This window comes from Aotus nancymaae, unplaced genomic scaffold (assembly GCF_030222135.1).
Source record: "Aotus nancymaae isolate 86718 unplaced genomic scaffold, 86718_ANA_hifiasm-v0.15.2.pri h1tg000006l, whole genome shotgun sequence".
Lineage (NCBI taxonomy): Eukaryota > Metazoa > Chordata > Mammalia > Primates > Aotidae > Aotus > Aotus nancymaae.
In genome coordinates this window covers 25,898,699-25,920,698 of record NW_026988417.1, presented here as the reverse complement: position 1 = coordinate 25,920,698, position 22,000 = coordinate 25,898,699, and the positions used below count along the sequence as shown (strand labels likewise).

General features: G+C 37.7%; 1 protein-coding gene across 4 annotated transcripts in view; it reads right to left on the bottom strand.

The window, feature by feature from the left end:
• The window catches only part of TBC1D19 (TBC1 domain family member 19), a 185,444-nt gene that overhangs the window by 53,811 nt on the left and 109,633 nt on the right, over positions 1 to 22,000 (bottom strand). For all 4 annotated transcript variants that reach the window (XR_001110602.2, XM_012472433.3, XM_012472432.2 and 1 more), the window contains exon 13: positions 11,911 to 11,973. Coding sequence is in view for 3 of the 4 variants with exons in the window: in XM_012472433.3 (XP_012327856.1) it covers positions 11,911 to 11,973 (63 nt within the window). In the remaining variant the exon portion in view is untranslated. The remainder of the gene's footprint in view (positions 1 to 11,910; positions 11,974 to 22,000) is intronic.

Here is a 22,000-nt window from a genome sequence, read left to right as displayed (position 1 = left end):
CAGAGATTCCACAGTATTAGATTTATATGTCCGATTTTCAACAACAACAAGAAAATCACAAATAATACAAGGAACTTGGAAAGTATGGCCCATTTAAAGAGCTAAAAAAAAAAAAAAAAAATGACACCTGCCCTTGAAAAAGACCTAAGACCTGATGGCAGATCTACTAGACAAAGACTTTAAAACAACTCTCCATAGATTCTCAAATAACTAAATAAATGTTGAGAAAATCAAGTAAAAAATGTGTGAGCAAATGGAAACATCAATAAAGATAGCAAACCAAAAAAGAAACCAAAAAGAAATTTTGGAGCTGGGAAGTACAATGTTAAAATAAAAACTCACTAGAGGGATTCAAAGGCAGATTTGAGCAGGTAGAAGAAAGAATCAGCAAATCTGAAGATAGGAAAATAGAAATATTTGAGTCTCTGAAACAAAGAAAAAACAATTGAAGCTAACAGAACTCTAGGAACTTATGGGACACCATTGAGCCAACAGATATGCATTGCAGGAGTCTCAGAAAGATGAAAAAAACTGAGGGAGGGGTAGAGAGAATATTTGAAGAAATAATAGCCGAAAATTTCCCAAGCTTGATGAAATACATGAAAATAAACATCCAAGAAGCTCAATAAACTCCATGTAAGATGAATTCAAAGAGACACACACTAGGACACATTATAATCAAACCGTTGAAAGTCAAAGGCAAAGAGAGAACTTCCAAAGTTGCAAGAGTAGTGACTCATTAAATATAAGGGAGCCTCTATACAATTATTAGCAGATTTCTCATCAGAAACTTTGAGGACACACATCGGCTGACATTTTCAATGTGGTAAAAGAAAAAAGCCATCAATCAAGCATTCCATATCCAGCAAACTGTCCTTCAAAAGTGGAGAGATATTCAGACTCTCTCACATAAATGAAAGCTGAGACAGTTTGTTACCAGTAGACCCGACCTTCAAAAAATGCTCACAGGAATCCTGCAGAATAAAATGAAAGGATACAAGACAGAAACTAGAATCTGAGTAAATAAAGATCTTTAAAAAAATGGGCAATTATAAAGATAATACTACTGTAACAAAGGTTTGTAACTCCACTTTTTGTTTTTTATATGATTTAAGAAACTCATACATTTGAAAAGTTAATGTTTAAAAATCAGTATTATTATAACTTTGGATTACAACTTTTTCTATACAATTTAAAAAAGTAGTGCATTTAAAAGAATTACTAATTTCTGGGTTTGTGTATGCACTGTACACAGATGTAATACTGTGGTACATCAACGGAAAGGGGTGAGGATAGAGCCATAAAGTAATACAAATTTTGTATGTTATTGAATTTAAATTGGTATTAACTTAAATTGGTATTAGGTTATTAGTTAGACATAATCCTCATGGGAACCACAAAGAAAATAGCTATGGAATATACACAAAAGAGAAGAGAAAATGAGAAGGCAATGTAAGCACTTCACTATATATATATAAAAAACCAACTAAACCCAAAAGAAGACAGTAATACAGAAAATAAGAGGCACAAAAGCTATAAAACATATAGAAAATAAATAGAAAAACAAGAGAAATATCTCATCATCAGTAATTACTTTCAATGTAAATGCATTAAACTCTCCAATCAAAAGACAGGGTGGCAGAATAAATTTTAAAAAAAAGATAAAACTAGATGTGATCTATAAGAGATTCATTTTAACTCTAAAGACATGAATATATTAAAAGTTAAAGGGCAACCAAAAGAGAGAAAGGTAACTGTACTTAGACAAAATAGACTTTAAATAAAAAAGGTTATGGGAGACAAAAAGACATTATATATTAATAAAAATTTCAATACAGCAAGAAGGCATAACAACTATAAACATTTATGTGCCTATAACAGACTTGAAAATGTATGAAGCAAAAACTAACAAAAGTGAAGGGAGAAATAGAGAATTCTACAATAATGGTAGACTTCAATACCCAATTCTCAATGATGGATAGAACCACTAGACAGGAAATAAGGAAACAAAGGATTTACATGATAAGCCAACTAGATCTAACAATATACTGAACAATTTCCCCAAGAACTGCAGCATCACAGCAGCACAGTCTATGTAATGCATGGGATATTTTCCAGATAGATCATATATTAGCTCACAAATTAAGTATCAATAGGTTTTTTAAAATAGAGATGATACAAAGTAGTTTCTCTAACCACAGAGATGAAGGTAGAAATCAGTAACAGAAGGAAAACTGGAAAATTCACAAATTTATGGAAATTAAACAACACAGTCTTAAACAGTAAATGGATTAAAGAAGAAATTATAGGAGAAATGAGAAATAGAGACAACAAAACCATGACATATCAAAACTTATGGAACTCAGTGAGAGTAATGTTAAGTGGAAAATTTATAGTTATAGAGGCTTAGATTAAAAAAACAAGAAAGCTTTCAAATAACCAACTTTGCAACTTGAGGAACTGGAAAAGAAGGGCAAACTAGACTGAAAGCTAGCAGAAGATATAAAATAAATAATAAAAAGTAGAGCAGAGATAGATTAAATAGAGAATAACAAAACAATAAAGACAATAACTGAAACTAAAAGTTGGCTCTTTAAAAAGATCAACAAAATTGACAAAGCTTGAGCTAGATGGACTAAGAAAAAAGAGGGAAGACTCAAATTATTAAAATAAGAAGTGAAACTGGGAGCATTACTACTTACTCCACAGAAATAAAAAGGATTATAAGAGAGTACTATGACCAATTGTACACCAACAAATTGGATAAACTAGATAAAATGAACAAATTCCTAGAAACACAAAATCACACAAGACTAAATTGCAAAAAAAATTAAAAATCTGAACAGACCTGTAACTAGTAAAAACATTAATCAGTAATCAGATCCCTGACAAAGAAAACCCTTGGTCCTGATGGCTTCACTGGTGAATTCTACCAAACATTTAAAGAACCAACACGAATGTTTCTCAAACTTTTCCAAAAATTGAGCTGGGCATGATGATGTGCAACTATAGTCCCAACTACTCAGAGGGTTGAGGCAAGAGAATTGCTTGAGGCCAGGAGTCCAAGGGTACAGTGCATGCACTATGATCAAGCCTGTGTATAGTCACTGTACTCCAGCCTGGGCAACACAGAGAGATCCTGTATTTCAAACAAACAAACAAAACAAAACAAAAACTCTCCAACACAATTGAAAACTGGAAAACACTTCCTAATTCATTCTATGAGGCCAGAATTACCTTGATACCAACACCAAAGACATACAAGAAAATAAAGCCACAGATCAATTCCCTTAGAAAAATCAATGGAAAAATCGACAAAACACTAGCAAACCAAGTTCAGCAGAATATTAAGAGAATTATACACAATGACTTAGTGGAATTTGTTCTTGGTATGGTTCAACGCATAACAATAAATCACTGTAATATACCATATTAACAGAGTGAAGTGAAAAAAGTCACATGATCATCTCAATTGACGTAAAAACAAAAAGCATTTGACAAAATTCAATACCCTTTCATGATGAAAACAATCAAGAAAGTAGGAATAGAAAGAAACGACCTCAACATAATAAAAGCTGTATATAAAAATGCTACAGTGAACATCACACTCCATGGTGGATAACTGAAAGCTTTTCATCTAAAATCAGAAATAAGGTAAGGATGCCTGCCTTTACTACTTTTATCCAACATACTGGAAATTCTAGCCAAAGTAATTAGGCAAGAAAAAAATAAAAGAAATCCAAGTTAGAAAGGAAGAAGTACAATTATCTCTGTTCACAGGTGATATGATCCTATATGTAGAAAAATCCTAAAACTCCCACAAGACTGTTAGAACTAATAAATAACTTCCATAAAGTAGCAAAATATAAAGTCAACACAAAAAAATCAGTTGCAGTTTTATACACTAACAATAAATAATCTGAAAAGCAAATTATGTAAAAAATTTCATATATAATAACATTAAAAAGAATAACTACTTAGGAATTAACTTAACCATGGAGGACTTGTATAATGAAAACCATAAAACAATGCTGAAAGAAATTAAGAAAGACATAAATAAATGGAAAGGTACTTTATCTTCATGAATTGGAAGACTTAATATTGTTAAGAAAGCAATACTACCCAAAGTGATCTACAAGTTCAATGCAATCCCTATCAAAATCCCAGTGATGTGTTTTGCAAAAATAGAAGAATCCATCCTAAAATGTAGATGAAATATCAAGAAACCCCAAATAGCCAAAACAATCTTGAAAAAGAACATTTCTTGAAGATTCCTACTTCTTCCAGATTTAAAAACTTACTACAAAGCTATAATAATAAAAAACAGTGTGTTGCTGACATAAAGACAGATGTATAGACACACAGAATAGAACAGAACTAGAAATAAAACCTTGAATAGATAGTAAAATTATTTACAACAAGTTTTGTCCTTGTCCTTTCTCCCATTACCATTCAATTGGAGAAAGCACAGTCTTCCAATAAAGGTTGCTAGGAAAACTGGATATCTATATGCAAAAGAATGAAGTTGGACCTTTATGTAACATCATATCCAAAAATTAAGTCAAAATAGATTACAGACCTAAATGCAAGTTCTAAAACTATAAAACTCATAGAAGAAAACACAGTGCAAAATCTTCGCAACATTGGATTTGGTGATCTCTTGGATATGATACCAAAGGCATAGGTGATAACAACGAAAAATAGGCAAACTGGACTTCATGAAATTTTTAAAATTTTGTGCATCAAAAGACACTATCAACAGAGTAAAAAGTCAACTCACAGATGGGAGAATATATTTACAAATCACATATTCAATAAGAAACTAATAACCAGAATATTTACAGATCTCTTAAGACTCAACAATACCAAAAAACAAACAACTTGATCCAAAAATGGGCAAAGGACTTGAATAGACATTTTTTTTTTTCCTGAATAGATATATAAATGGCTAATGAGCACAAGAAGGGATGCTCAGTATCATTAATCATTAGGAAAATACAAATGAAAACTAAGATAACATCATTTCATACCCATTAGGATGGCTACTATCAAAGAAAAAAGAAACTATTATGTCAGTGAGGATGGGGAGTAACTGGAACCCTTGTACACTATCGGTGGAATATATAATGGTATAGTCACTATGGAAAACAGTATGGCAAAAAGTTGAAGTAAAATTTATTTCCTACAATATTATATTTCTATTCTGAAGCCATCACTGACTACTGCAGCACTCCCAGAATTTATTTTCCCTTTATCTATATTTGCATAGAATTTATACATATCTCTATTGGTACATTTATCAAATTGTAACTATGCATTTGTCTTTCTCTTTATTTCCACTGAGATGTGAGCTTAATAAAACCTTCTTTTGCTAGCACCTAACACAGTGCCTATGTCAGAACATGAACTAAATAATCTAACTAGTTACATAAACAAAGAATACTGGACTGCATTTGGACCTTTTTAATTCCATTTAATAACATTAAAATATCTATAACTATATCATTCTTCAGTATCTCAGGACTACTACTAAGTATATGCCAGATAAGCCAAGCATATGATGGAAGATTGTCATAAACAGAAAGAGTAAATCTTTGTGTCTTTCCTTTACTATATACAAATTCTTTCCTATGAATATTTTATATACTTTGGACAATATGTTAACTTATGTAGCCTGTGAAAATTGATTCAGTATTGAAGTCTGAAAATGATACTGTCAAACTACTCAATTTACTTCCATTAAATAAGAGCTGTCTTCTGTTTGAACACAGTTTGAAACTCTGACATAATTTAAAACTTACAACACTTAAAAGTGGGCACTTTAAGAATTTCATGCAAAATAAAAACTAACAACACTGGAATACTAAAGAATTGGCTTATTACTAAAAACATTATTTCTATAATAGTCAGCATTCTTTCCTATATGATTTAGTTAACATTAGCATAAGGTACTCAGGAACTAGTGCCTACATATCCTTGTAACATAGGCCCAGATTTTCTTTAAAGAAGGATTACTGGACATTTTCTCATCTGTATGTAAACACAGCAATGCCACATGTCATCTAATTTTGCAGTGCAGTCACAAAATCCAATAAATGGGCTATGACCAAGAACATGGCCAGAAACATTAAATTTGCTACACTGACAATTTTCCCTTATAGCAACAGTGTATTCCTTTAGTTATGCTAAAGGAATGCCTGTAATTAATGGTAAGAACAGGCTTTCTTCTGTCTTATTACACACATGCACACATACACACACAATTTTTTCTGAGAGGAAAAAAAAACTCAATTTCTGAAAACAGAACATTATTTACAATGCATAAAATTATATATGTTTGGACTGCTGCCAAGATGGTGGAATTGCAATAGCTCTGGTCTGCAGTTCCTAAAAAAAGTACACCAGAAGATGAGTGATCTCTGCATTTCCAACTGAGGTATCAGGTTCATCTCATTGGGACTGGTTAGACAGTACAGAACAGTCCAAAGTGGGCAACCAAAGCAGGGTGGGGCACTGCCAGCCACACCTGGGAGGTGCAAGGGGCCAAGACTCTAGCTCTCAGCCATGGAAAGCCATTAAGGGACTTTTCCCAACATTCCAACACTCCAGCTCAGATACTACACTTTTCCCATGGTCTATACATCCTGTGGACCAGGAGATTCCCTCTGGCGCTTACAATACCAGTGCCCAGGGTTTCCAGCACAAAACTGGGCACCTGTTTTAGGTGAGTGGCACCTGGAATGCCAGCAAGACAGAACCACCCATTCCCCTGAAAAAGGGGGCTGAAGCCAAGGAACTAGGTGAGCTGGCTTGGCAGGTCCTACCCCCATGAAGACTGGCAAGTTAAAATGCACTGGCTTGAAATTCTCGCAGCCAGCACAGCAGCCTGAGCTCGACCCAGTATATTTGAGCTTGGAGGGGGGAGGAGTGCCCACCATTGCTGAGGCTCCAGTAGGTGGCTTCATTTCCCAGGTGCTCTGTCCTCCACCAAGGTGGGGGACAGAGCACCTGGGAAAAGGGGAGGTTGTGGGTTCCACTTCAGCAGACTTAAACATCCCTACCTGGCAGCCCTGAAGGGCACAACAGAGCCCTCAGAACAGTGCTTGAGTTCCGCATTGTTAACAGACAGGCTACCTCCTCAAGTGGCTCCCTGATCCCCTGTGTATCCTATCTGGGAGATACATCATACAGGAGAGCTCTGGCTGACATCTGGCAGGTACCCTTTTGATGAAGCTACCAGAGGCAGCAATCTTTGCTGTTCTGCAGCCCCCATGGGTGATTCCCAGGAAAGCAGGGTCTGGAGTGGACCTCCAGCAAACTCCACCAGACTTGCAGCAGAGGGGCCTGACTGTTAAAAGGAAAACTAATAAACAGAAAGAAATAGCTTCAACATCAACAGAAAGGATGCCCACTCAGAAACGATATCCAAAAGTCAACAACTTAAAGACCAAAGATAAATAAATCCATGAAGATGGGAAGAAACCAGCACAAAAAGGATGAAATCACTAAAAGCCAGAATGCCTCTTCTCCAAGGGATCACAACTCCTCACCAGCAAGGGAACAAAACTGAATGGAAAATAAGTGTGATGAATTAACAGAAGCAGGCTTCAGAAGGTGGGTAATAACAAACTTCTCTGTGCTAAAGGAGCATGTTCTAACCCAATGCAATGAAACTAAGAACCTTAAAAAAAGAGGTTAGATGAAATGCTAACGAGAATAACCAGCATGGAGAAGAACATAAACAACATGATGGAGCTGAAAAACACAGCATGAGAACTCCATGTTCTCATGTTCCCATGTACACAAGTTTCAATAACCAAATCATTCAAGTGGAAGAAAGGATATGAGAAATGAAGATAAACTCAATGAAATAAAGCAAGAAGGAAATATTAGAGAAAAAAGAGTGAAGAGAAAAAAGAGTGAAAAGAAATAAAGCCTCCAAGAAATATGAAATTATGTAAAAAGATCTAATCTGTGTTTGATTGGTGTACCTGAAAGTGATGGGGAGAATGAAATCAAGTTGTAAAACATTCTTCAGGATATTACCAGGAGAACTTCCCCAAACTAGCAAGGCAGGTCAACATTCAAATTCAGGAAATACAGAGAACACCACAAAAATATTCCTCGAGAACAGCAACCCCAAAGCATACAATCGTCAGATTCACCATGGTTGAAATGAAGGAAAAAAATGTCAAGGGCAGCCAGAGAGAAAGGTCAGGTTACCCACAAAGGGAAGACCATCATACACACAGCCTAGCTCTCAGCAGAAATCTTACAAGCCAGAAGAGAGTGGGGGCCAATACACAAATTTTCAACCCAGAATTTCATATCCAGCCAAAATAAGCTTCATAAGCAAAGGAGAAATAGAATCCTTTACAGACAAGCAACTGCTGAGAGATTTTGTCACCACAGGCCTGCCCTACAAGTGCTCCTGAAGGAAGCACTAAACATGGAAAGGAACAACCAGTACCAGCCACTGCAAAAATATACCAAACTGTAAAGACCATTGACACTGAAGAAACTGCATCAACTAATGGGCAAAACAACCAACTAGCACGAAAATGGCAGGATCAAATTCACACATAACAATATTAATCTTAAATGTAAATGGGCTAAATGCCCCAATCAAAAGACACAGACTGGAGGGGTAGGATCCAAGATGGCTGAATAGGAATCGCTCTGGAGTGCAGGTCCAGCGAAAACAATGCAGAAGATAAGTGATCACTGAATTTCCAAATGAGTTATTACTACCTACAGACCAGGAGATTCCCAGGCTGAAAAGCACCACAAGTTTCCAGCACAGCTGTTTCAGCTGGCGCAGCAGTTATCCACACAAAAACTCACACAAATCTGGGCAGCCATTTCAACTGGTGCCTGGAATGCCTGGGAGATAGAGCCACCCATTCAATTGAAAAAAAGGGGGCTGAAACAGGGAGCCAGGTGATCTGGCTCAGCAGGTCCTACCCTCAGAAAGACCAGCAATCTGAAATACTCTGGATTGAGAGATTTGCAGTAAGTGCAGCTGGACCTGGGATGGTCCAGCTCTGTGGGGGAAAAGGTGTCCACCATTACTGAGGCAGTCCACCACTACTGAGGCAGTCCGCCATTACTGAGGCAGACCACCATTACCAAGGCAGACTACCATTACCGAGGCAGTTCTAACCATACCTCTGTAAACAAAACTGAAAGGAAGTTTACACAGCAGCTGGGAAAAGCCCATGGCAGCTCAGCAATGCCTCTGCTGGCAGACTGTGACTAGGCTACCTCCTTCCCGGGCAGGGCATCTCTGAAAAAAGGTAGCATGTTAGGAACTTATAAATAAAGACCCATCTTCCGAGGACAGAGTATCTGGGAAAAAAAGGTGGTTATGAGTTCCGCTGCATCAGACTTAAACATACCTGCCCAGCAGCTCTGAATGGAACAATGGAGCTCACAGCTCAGCACTTGAGCTCCTATAAGGGACAGACTGTCTCCTCAAGCAGCTCCCCGAGTCCCATATATCCAAAGAGACATTTCATAAATGAGAGCTCAGGCTGACATTTGGCAGGTATCTTTCTGGGATGAAGATAACAGAAGAAGAAACTGGCAGCAACCCTTATTGTTCTGCAGCTGCTGCAGGTGATACCCAGGCAAGCAGGGTCTGGAGTGGACCTACAGTAGTCCTACAGCAGAGGGGCCTGACTGTTAGAAGGAAAACTAAAAAAACAGAAAGAAATAACTTCAACATCAACAAAAAGAATGTCCACTCAGAGACCCCATCTGAAAGTCACCAACTACAAAGACCACAGGTAGATAAATCCACAAAGATGGGAAGAAACCAGCACAAAAAGGATGAAAACACCAAAAACCAGAACGCCTCTTCTCCTCCAAGGGACCACAACTCCTAACCAGAAAGGAAACAAAACTGGATGGAGAATGAGCCTGATGAATTGACAAAAACAGGCTTCAGAAGGTGGGTAATAAGAAACTACTCTGAGCTAAAAGAACATGTTCTAACCCAATGCAATGAAACTAAGAACCTTGAGAAAAGGTTTGATGAAATGCTAATGAGAATAAACAGCTTAAAGAAGAATATAGATGACTTAATGGAGCTGAAAAACACAAGAACAAATCAATTAAATAAAACGAGAAGGCAAGATTAGAGAAAAAACAGTGAAAAGAAATGAAGAAAGCATCCAAGAAATATGGGATTGTGTGAAAACACCTAATCTATGTTTGATAGGTGTACCTGAATGTGACAGAGAGAATGAATCCAAGCTGGAAAACACTCTTCAGAATATTATCCAGGAGAACTTTCCCAACCTAGCAAGGCAGGCCAACATTCAAGTCCAGGAAATACAGAGAACACCACAAAGATATTCCTCAAGAACAGCAACTCAAGGCACATAATCATCAAATCCACCAGGGTTGAAATAAAGGAAAAAATGCTAAAGGCAGCCAGACAGAAAGGTCGGGATACCCACAAAGGGAAGCCCATCAGACTCACAGCGGATCTCTTGGTAGAAACCCTAAAAGCCAGAAGAGAGTGAGGGCCAATATTCAACATCCTTAAAGAAAAGAACTTTCAACCTAGAATTTCATAAATTAAGTTTGCCATCTTAAGAGTGTAGTTTGTGGCATTCCAAAATAATTACAGTAGTAACATCAAAGATCACTAAGCACAGATTACTAAAACAGATATAATAATAATAAAGTTTGAAATATTGTAAGAATTACCAAAATGTGACATAGAAATATGAAGCAATTGCATGCTGTTGAAAAAAATTGTGCTGATAGACTTGCTCAATGCAGGGTTGCCACAAACCTTCAATTTGTAAAAATAACAATATCTGTGAAGCACAATAAAGGAAAGCACAATAAAGTGAGATATGCCTGTATACTAAAAAATGTACAGAGTACTAAGAATTAGGTACAGGGCTACATATTAGCTATATAAGCAAACTTTTAGAAGAATATTTTTATATTCTCCAACTTTTAATTAATAACTAACTTTATATTAAAATGAAATTTTAAGTCCACTACTTAAACAAATAAAAAATTTTAATTATGCACTTGAAATCACAGAAATCTTAAAATTCTTTCTGGATTATTTAAAATTTTAACTTTATAAATAAGTCTTATAAAGTCTTTATACTTTAGCTCTTGGAACATATGATAAATCTTCTTGAGAGATTCTTATTTAACTTTGTCTTCTCTCTTAAACATATACACCAACACCATTATCAAACAAAAACCAGCTCATATAAACAGCAGGGACCAATTTACATTTAATTAAGCAGAAATTGCTGTGTAGAATCTAGGTATTTCCTCTATGACATCTGTATTGACATTCATTCAAAATCAAATTATTAATATGTACATGTAATCTTTTTAAAAAAGAACATCATGTAGGGAATTCTATATAAATTATATATTTTCTATTTATGATAAATGGTTCTATTCTAGTAGATGTGAAAAAGTAAGAATACAAGCATCCACAATATCAGCAGATGAAATGATCAAAGTATAATCATGACAATCCAAATTGATTTTGAAATATTATTTATTCAATATCTTTAATTTTAAAAGTATCATGCAAAATGCTTTCTCCAAACATCTTGGAATGGCTTAAATATGAATTTGACATCTGATTTAAGCATCTGTGCCAACAACAAAGATAGAAAACTCACCTGCCAATACCTCCTTGTTGTTCCATATATGACAAAAAGGAACACATTGGGAACTCTTATTCTCCTATCTAATCCCACAGTAAAAACAATAGGTAACCTTTTCTGAAACTTACAACATTTCATCTTACAAGTATGCCATGGATTACAAAAGGATTTAGTCAACAACAGAGATATCTCCTAAAGTATCATGATTTAGAGAACCTAAAACAAGAACGCTATATATTTTAATTTTTAAACTTACCTGATATAAATAATCTTCAAATACAAAATAATAATCATCATTGCTTGCTGTCAACTTCACATCCTATAATTAAAAGTAGACAGTACTGAAAAGAACCCAAATGAATCTGTCTGTAGTACTAAAGCGCACACACAGTATTCAGAAGCATTACTGTAATAAATTTATCACTTTGTGATTATAAACTTCTCAATTAGATTTTAGCATTGCTATTTAATTACTTGACTAATATATGTGACATGTTATTTGACCTCAAATTCCTCATACTTTTTAAGATCCCTTTATTAATTCTTTATTCTTTCAATTTTATCTCCTTTATATTTAGATGGCTTAAAGCTAGAAAAGAAAAGCAGATGTAATCATAACATCCAAAAGCAACTGTAACAATCTGGCCCCAAATTACTGTTCCAATCTCACTGATGAAGTCCACATTCTTGCCATTCCCGCAAAGACCAAATCTTCCATGCCTTTGTGATTACTCACTTGCAAGTCACCACTTGTTACAGAGAGAGCAGGAAGATTGATTTTCTGTATTATGAGTTTAAGAGACAGTTCATTGACTTCCCCTGGATAGTGTATTAGTTTCCTTCTTTAAATATATTGCTATTCTCACTTTCTGACTTGAGTCTACCTTAATGATTTCCATGAGCCTCACTATGAGACTTTAGGCACTTGGAGCTCCAATGTCTTAAATGTTTTTTATATATGTAGCCCTACCACAGTGCCTAGGACCTAAATACCCAATACATGTTTGATGAGTGAATAAAAATAAAAATGATAAAATTATTAACAGAAATTAATTACATTTTCCTGTGATATAATTCATCAATTTATAGGTAATTCTCTCCAATAACAAGCAAACAAATGAACAAAAGTCTAGAAAAATAAACCAAAACATGTGTGTTTCCCCCAGGATTATCTCTGAATATTGTATCAGAGTTGGAACCTACTGCTTGTGTGCTTCAGTGTAAAGAACATGAAATTCCAACAGATTTAACTAAGTTTGAAATCCAGTTCCCTACTTTTAGCTGTATGACTTTGGTCAGTAACTCTGAGCCTAGATCTCCATATCTGTAAATGGGGATACCACCACCTACTTCAGAAAGGATGGGCAAATGCCTAGCACAGTATCAGATACAGAGTAGATATCCAGAAAACTATTTTAAAAATTCACCAAAAGCCCCTTTACTTACAATAGTGTTCATCTATTTATAAGTAAATATAGAACTCAAACCTTATATGTATCTAAAAACTCCAGACCTACACTAACTTTTAGACCCAATATATAATCAATTCAACAAGTACTGATTGATTGCTTAGGATGAAAGATATGAAAATCAAAACTTCAACAAACAAACAAAAAAGAAGACAAACAAGAAAAGAAGATGTTCATTGTCATGAAGTCTACAATCTCACTGGCAAGATAGTGAAAACATGAGAAAATTACAAAGAAATGTTACAAAAATCCCCAGTCAAATAGATCAGTCTACAAAATTCAACCAGGCTGTTGAGCAAAGTAGCAATCAGAGGAGGATGGAAAGAGCGATAGATGATTCTGGGACTAGCAAATGTGTGCTAAGTCTGAAAAAACCATAGTGACACAGATTAAGGAGAAGGAAATGGTACAGCCTTCTATGTCAGAAGACAGCCTGGACAAAGGTAGAGATTATGCATTCTCAACAGGGGTGATATTATTTCCTCTGTGGGCATGAAAACTGGATATTGGAGGTCAACAAATTTTACATATTACAATGGTATGTAGCCGTCTAGAGCTCATTCTTACCCACCCAAATCTTATCTTTTGTTATTTACTTTTCCTTATTAGAGAGAAATTAATTAATCTTTCTCTTCGGGAGCATGATAATGAAGGAAGGTTGAAAAACACTAGTATAAATTATCAGATTACAGTAAGTAAATGGTTGAAAACTATAGAAAGTATGGATACAAGACAAGTTTGTTAACACACACACACACACACACACAAAGAACCATTTAATAAATTAGCCTAGGGAGGGTTCAATGACATTCTGTACTCAGAACATCATTGACTCAGAACATCTAAGACTCTTTCCATCCTCCCCTGATTGCTACTTTGCTCAACAGCCTGGTTGAATTTTTGTAGACTGTTTGAGCTATTTGACCACGGATTTTCTAACATACCCTTGTTCCACTCATTCCCTTAACCTTTAAAAGAACTCTATATGGTTTGCAGTTAAATTTAAAATAAGTCTTTGCTATAGGGAGCTGTAACAAAACTGAGTATCTTTTTTTTTATGATCATTCTCTTAACAGCTGACTTTAATAATGTTTGGAGTGATCGGCAGAAGCCAACTAACTCAAGTCAAAAATAACCAGAGACAGATATCTTCCTAAACACATTCATGTTGTGCACAGGATTGATGCCATCAAAACTTTTTTTTTTTTTTGAGACGGAGTTTCACTTTTGTTACCAGGCTGGAGTGCAATGGCGCAATCTCGGCTCACCGCAACCTCCGCCTCCTGGGTTCAGGCAATTCTCCTGCCTCAGCCTCCTGAGTAGCTGGGATTACAGGCATGTGCCACCATGCCAAGCTAATTTTTTGCATTTTCAGTAGAGACGGGGTTTCACCATGTTGACCGGGATGGTCTCGATCTCTTGACCTCGTGATCCACCCACCTTGGCCTCCCAAAGGGCTGGGATTACAGGTGTGAGACACTGCGCCTGGCCCCATCAAAATTTTATTCAATTTCTCAGGCACAAATCACTTACATCTTATAACAGATTTTCTTTTTTTTTTTTTTAATTGTATTTTAGGTTTTGGGGTACATGTGAAGAACATGTAAAAGTGTTGCATAGGTACACACGTGGCAGTGTGATTTGCTGCCTTCCTCCCCTTCACCTATATCTGGCATTTCTCCCCATGTTATCTCTCCCCACCTCCCCACCCCCTGCTGTCCCTCCCCTATTTCCCCCCAACAGACCCCAGTGTATAGTGCTCCCCTCCCTGTGTCCATGTGTTCCCATTGTTTAACACCCACCTATGAGTGAGAACATGTGGTGTTTGATTTTGTGTTCTTGTGTCAGTTTGCTGAGAATGATGGTTTCCAGATTCATCCATGTCCCTACAAAGGACACGAACTCATCGTTTTTGATGGCTGCATAATATTCCATGGTGTATATATGCCACATGTTCCCTGTCCAGTCTGTCATCGATGGGCATATGGGTTGGTTCCAGGTCTTTGCTATTGTAAACTGTGCTGCAATGAACACTGGTGTGCATGTGTCCTTATAGTAGAACGATTTATAATTCTTTAAATATATACTCAGAAATGGGATTGTTGGGTCAAATGGAATCTCTATTTCTAGGTCCTTGAGGAATTGCCACACTGTCTTCCACAATGGTTGAACTAATTTACACTCCCACCAACAGTGTAAAAGTGTTCCTATTTCTCCACATCCTCTCCAGCATCTGTTGTCTCCAGATTTTTTAATGATCGCCATTCTAACTGGCGTGAGATGGTATCTCAATGTACTTTTGATTTGCATTTCTTTAATGACCAGTGATGATGAGCAGTTTTTCATATGTTTGTTGGCCTCATGTATGTCTTCTTTTGTAAAGTATCTGTTCATATCCTTCGCCCACTTTTGAATGGGCTTGTTTTTTTTCTTGTAAATCTGTTTTAGTTCTTTGTAAATTTTGGACATCAGCCCTTTGTCAGATGGGTAGACTGCAAAAATTTTTTCCCATTCTGTTGGTTGCCAATTCACTCTAATGACTGTTTCTTTTGCTGCGCAGAAGCTGTGGAGTTTGATTAAGTCCCATTTGTCTATTTTGGCTTTTGTTGCCAATGCTTTTGGTGTTTTGGTCATGAAGTCCTTGCCTATGCCTATGTGCTGAATGGTTTTGCCTAGATTTTCTTCTAGGGTTTTTATGGTGTTAGGTCTTATGTTTAAGTCTTTAATCCACCTGGAGTTAATTTTAGTGTAAGGTGTCAGGTAGGGGTCCAATTTCTGCTTTCTGCACATGGCTAGCCAGTTTTACCAACACCATTTATTAAACAGGGAATCCTTTGCCCACTGCTTGTTTTTGTCAGGTTTGTCAAAGATCAGATGGTTGTAGATATGTTGTGTTGCCTCCGAGGCCTCTGTTCTGTTCCATTGGTCTATATCTCTGTTTTGGTGCCAGTACCATGCTGTTTTGATTACTGTAGGCTTATAGTATAGTTTGAAGTCTGGTAGTGTGATGCCTCCCGCTTTGCACTTTTTGCTTAGAATTGACTTGGCTATGCGGGCTCTCTTTTGGTTCCATATGAAGTTTAAGGTGGTTTTTTCCAGTTCTGTGAAGAAGGTCATTGGTAGCTTGATGGGGATAGCATTGAATCTGTAAATTACTTTGGGCAGTATGGCCATTTTCACGATATTGATTCTTCCTAACCATGAACATGGAATGTTTCTCCATCTGTTTGTGTCCTCTCTTATTTCATTGAGCAGCGGTTTGTAGTTCTCCTTGAAGAGGTCCTTTACGTTCCTTGTTAGTTGTATTCCTAGGAATTTCATTCTCTTTGTAGCAATTGTGAATGGCAGTTCATTCTTGATTTGGCTCTCTTTAAGTCTGTTAGTGGTGTGTAGGAATGCTTGTGATTTTTGCACATTGATTTTGTATCCTGAGACTTTGCTGAAGTTGCTTATCAGTTTCAGGAGATTTTGGGCTGAGATGATGGGGTCTTCTAGATATACAATCATGTCGTCTGCAAATAGAGACAATTTGACTTCCTCCTTTCCTATTTGAATACCCTTTATTTCTTTTTCTTGCCTGACTGGTCTGGCTAGAACTTCCAGTACTATATTGAATAGGAGTGTTGAGAGAGGGCATCCTTGTCTAGTGCCAGATTTCAAAGGGAATGCTTCCAGTTTTTCCCATTCAGTATGATATTGGCTGTTGATTTTTCATAAATAGCTTTTATTATTTTGAGATGTTTCATCAATACCTAGTTTACTGAGGGTTTTTAGCATAAAGGGCTGTTGAATTTTGTCAAAGGCCTTCTCTGCATCTATTGAGATGATCATATGGTTTTTGTCTTTGGTTCTGTTTATGTGGTGAATTACGTTTATAGACTTGCGTATGTTGACCATCCTTGCATCCCCGGGATGAATCCTACTTGATCATGGTGGATAAGCTTTTTGATGTGCTGTTGCAATTGGCTTGCCAGTATTTTATTGAAGATTTTTGCATCTATGTTCATCATGGATATTGGCCTGTAGTTTTCTTTTCTTGTTGAGTCTCTGCCGGGTTTTGGTATCAGGATGATGTTGCTCTCATAAAATGATTTGGGAAGGATTCCCTCTTTTTGGATCCTTTGGAATAGTTTCAGTAGGAATGGTACCAGTTCCTCTTTGTATGTCTGGTAGAATTCGGCTGTGAACCCATCTGGACCTGGGCTTTTTTTGGGTGGTAGGCTTTTCAGACCTTGTTATTGGTCTATTCAGGGTTTCAACTTCTCCCTGGTTTAGGCTTGGGAGGAGGCAACTGTCCAGGGATTTATCATTTCTTCCAGGTTTCCTAGTTTATGTGCATAGAGTTGTTTGTAATAATCTCTGATGATGGTTTGAATTTCTGTGGAATCTGTGGTGATATCCCCTTTATCGTTTTTTATTGCATCTATTTGGTTATTCTCCCTTTTCTGTTTTATTAATCTGGCTAGTTGTCTGTCTATTTTGTTGATCTTTTCGAAAAACCAGTTTCTGGATTTACTAATTTTTTGAAGGTTTTTTTGTGTCTCTATCTCCTTTAGTTCTGCTCTGATCTTAGTTATTTCTTGTCTTCTGCTAGGTTTTGAGTTTTTTTGATCTTGCTCCTCTAGCTCTTTCAATTTTGACGATAGGGTATCAATTTTAGATCTCTCCTTGCTTCTCACGTGGGCACTTATTGCTATAAATTTTCCTTTAGAAACTGCTTTAAATGTGTCCCAGAGATTGTGGTATGTTGTGTCTTCGTTCTCGTTGGTTTCAAAGAACATCTTTATTTCTGCCTTCATTTCATTGTTTATCCAGTCAACATTCATGAGCCAATTGTTCAGTTTCCATGAAGCTGTGCGGTTCTGAGTTAGTTTCTGAATTCTGAGTTCTAACTTGATTGCACTGTGGTCTGAGAGACTGTTTGTTATGGTTTCCGTTCTTTTGCATTTGCTGAGGAGTGATTTACTTCCAATTATGTGGTCAATTTTAGAGTAGCTGTGATGTGGTGCTGAGAAGAATGTATATTCTGTGGATTTGGGGTGGAGAGTTCTGTAAATGTCTATTAGGTTTGCTTGTTCCAGGTCTGAGTTCAAGTCCTGGATATCCTTGTTAATTTTCTGTCTGGTTGATCTGTCTAATATTGACAATGGTGTGTTGAAGTCTCCCACTATTATTGTGTGGGAGTCTAGGCCTCTTTGTAAGTCATTAAGAACTTGCCTTATGAATCTGGGTACTCCTGTATTGGGTGCGTATATATTTAGGATTGTTAGCTCTTCTTGTTGCATTGATCCTTTTACCATTATGTAATGTCCTTCTTTGTCTCTTTTGATCTTTGTTGCTTTAAAGTCTATTTTGTCAGAGATGAGAATAGCAACTCCTGCTTTTTTTTGCTCTCCATTTGCTTGGTAAATCTTCCTCCATCCCTTTATTTTGAGCCTTTCTGTATCCTTGCATGTGATATGGGTTTCCTAGATACAGCACACCGATGTGTTTTGGCTTTTTATCCAATTTGCCAGTCTGTGTCTTTTGATGGGGGCATTTAGTCCACTTACATTTAGGGTTAATATTGTTATGTGTGAATTTGATACTGCCATTTTGATGCTAGTTGGCTGTTTTGCCTGTTAGTTCATGCAGATTCTTCAGTGTGTTGATGCTCTTTACCATTTGGTATGTTTTTGGAGTGGCTGGTACTGGTTCCTCCTTTCTATGTGTAGTGCCTCTTTCAGGAGCTCTTATAAAGCGGGCCTGGTGGTGATGAAATCTCTGAGTACTTGGTTGTTTGGAAAGGATTTTATTTTTCCTTCACTTATGAAGCTTAGTTTGGCTGGATATGAAATTCTGGGTTGAAAGTTCTTTTCTTTAAGGATTTGAATATTGGCCCCCACTCTCTTCTGGCATGTAGGGTTTCTGCTGACAGATCTGCTGTGAGTCTGATGGGCTTCCCTTTGTGGGTAACCCAACTTTTCTTTTCTTTTTTTTTTTTGAGATGGAGTTTCGCTCTTGTTACCCAGGCTGGAGTGCAATGGTGCAATCTCGGCTCACCGCAACCTCTGTCTCCTGGATTCAGGCAATTCTCCTGCCTCAGCCTCCTGAGTAGCTGGGATTACAGGCACGCGCCACCATGCCCAGCTAATTTTTTGTATTCTTAGTAGAGACGGGGTTTCACCATGTTGACCAGGATGGTCTCGATCTCTTGACCTCGTGATCCACCCGCCTCGGCCTCCTAAAGTACCCAACCTTTCTCTCTGGCTGCCCTTAGTATTTTCTCCTTCATTTCAACCCTGGTGAATCTGACAATTATGTACCTTGGGGTTGCTCTTCTTGAGGAATATCTCTGTGGTGTTCTCTGTATTTCCTAGACTTGAATATTGGCCTGCCTTGCTAGGTTCGGGAAGTTTTCCTGGATAATATCTCTGTCACATTCAGGTACACCTATCAAACGTAGATTAGGTCTTTTCACATGGTCCCATATTTCTTGGAGACTTTGTTCATTCCTTTATACCCTTTTTTCTCTAACCTTGCTTTCTCATTTTATTTCATTGAGTTGATCTTCACCCTCTGATATCCTTTCTTCTGCTTGGTCAATTCGGCTGTTGAACCTTGTGTATGCTGCGTGAAGTTCTCATGTTGTTTTTCAGCTCCATCAATTCACTTATATTCCGCTCTAAGTTGTCCATTCTTGTTAGCATTTCATCAAATCTTTTTTCAAGGTCTTAGTTTCTTTGCATTGGGTTTGAACATGTTCTTTTAGCTCACAGAAGTTTTTGATTACCCACCTTCTGAAGCCTGATTCTGTCATTTCATCACATTCATTCTCCATCTAGCCTCGTTCCCTTGCTGGTGAGGAGTTTTGATCCCTTGTAGGAGGAGAGGCGTTCTGGTTTCGGGTGTTTTCATCCTTTTTGCGCTGGTTTCTTCCCATCTTTGTGGATTTATCCACCTGTCATCTTTGTAGTTGCTGACTTTCAGATTGGGTCTCTGAGTGGACGTCCAGTTTGTTGATGATGAAGTTATTTCTGTTTCTTAGTTTTCCTTCTAACAGTCTGGCCCCTCTGCTGTAGGACTGCTGAGGTCCACTCTAGGCCCTGATTGCCTGGAGATCACCTGCAGCAGCTGCAGAACAGTAAGGGTTGCTACCAGTTTCTTCTGCTGCTATCTTTGTCCCAGAAGGATACCTGCCAGATGTCAGTCTGATCTCTCCTTTATGAGGTGACTCTTTGGATATATGGGGGTCAGGGAGCTGCTTGAGGAGACTGTCTGTCCTTTATAGGAGCTCGAGTGCTGAGCTGTGAGCTCTGTTGTTTATTCAGAGCTGCTGGGCAGGTATGTTTAAGTCTGCTACAGCAGAACTCATAAACCCCTTTTTATCCCCAGGTGTTCTGTCCCGGGGAGTTAGGGCTTTATTTATGAGTTTCCATTGTGCTGCTGCCTTTTTTTCAGGATGCCCTGCCCAGCAAGGAGGCAGCCTAGTCACTGTATGGCTGCAGAGGCTTTGCTGATCTGCTGTGGGCTCCGCTCAGCTGCCATGTGAACTTCCCTACAGTCCTGTTTATATGAGTGTAGTTAGAACTGCCTCGGCAATGGTGGCCCACCTCTGTAATGGCGGGTTGCCTCAGCAATGGTGCGTTGCCTCAGCAACGGCAGGCTGCCTCAGCAATGGTGGACCACCTCCGTAGTGGTGGAGTGCCTCGGTAATGGCAGACGCCCCTCCCCCACAGAGCTGAACCATCCCAGGTTCAGCTGTTCTTGCTGTGAAACTCTCTATCCAGTGTTTCCAATTGCTGTGTGTGTGTGTGGGGGGGGGGGGACCAGCCGAGCCTGATCACCTGGCTCCCTGCCTCAGAGGCTTTTTTTTTTTTGTCTTTTCTTTTTTTTAATTGCATTTTAGGTTTTGGGGTACATGTGAAAAACATGCAAGGTTGTTGCATAGGTGCATACGTGGCAGTGTGATTTGCTGCCTTCCTGCCCTTCACTTATATCTGGCATTACTCACCATGCTATCCCTCCCCAACTCCCCACCCCCCCGCTGTCCCTGCCACACCCCCAAAAGACCCCAGTATATAGTGCTCCCCTCCCTGTGTCCATGTGTTCCCATTGTTCAATACCCGTCTATGAGTGAGAACATGCGATGTTTGATTTTGTGTTCTTGTGTCAGTTTGCTGAGAATGATGGTTTCCAGGTTCATCCATGTCCCTACAAAGGACACGAACTCATCGTTTTTGATGGCTGCATAATATTCCATGGTGTATATATGCCACATTTTTCCTGTCCAGTCTATCATTGATGGGCATTTGAGTTGGTTCCATGTCTTTGTTATTGTAAACTGTGCTGCAATGAACATTCGTGTGCATGTGTCCTTATAGTAGAACGATTTATAATCCTTTTGATATATGCCCAGTAATGGGATTGCTGGGTCAAATGGAATTTCTTTCTTTCTTTTTTTTTTTTTTTTAAGCGAAAGAGAGGGTGAGAATAGGAAGGAGGAAAAAGGAAGAGAAAGAGAGAGAGAGAATGGGGAGGAGGGAGAAGGAAAAGAAAGAGGGAGAGAGAATGGGAGTATTGCTTTCTTGCCCAGGCTAGAATGCAATTTAGTAATGCGTATTGAAAACCTCTTTTATACTGATAATTATACTTAATGATGTAGTCAGGAAGGAATAAGGGAAGAAGATAACAAACAAACAGCCAACCAATATTTAATTTAAACCTATGAAATGCTATGCGATTACTGAGGAGTGATTTACTTCCAATTATATAGTCACCTTTGGAATAGGTGTGAGGTGGTAATGTATGTTTTGTGTATTTGAAGTGGAGAGTTCTATAAATGTTTATTAAGTTTACTTGTTCTGGGTCTGAGTTCAAGTTCTGAATATCCTTGTT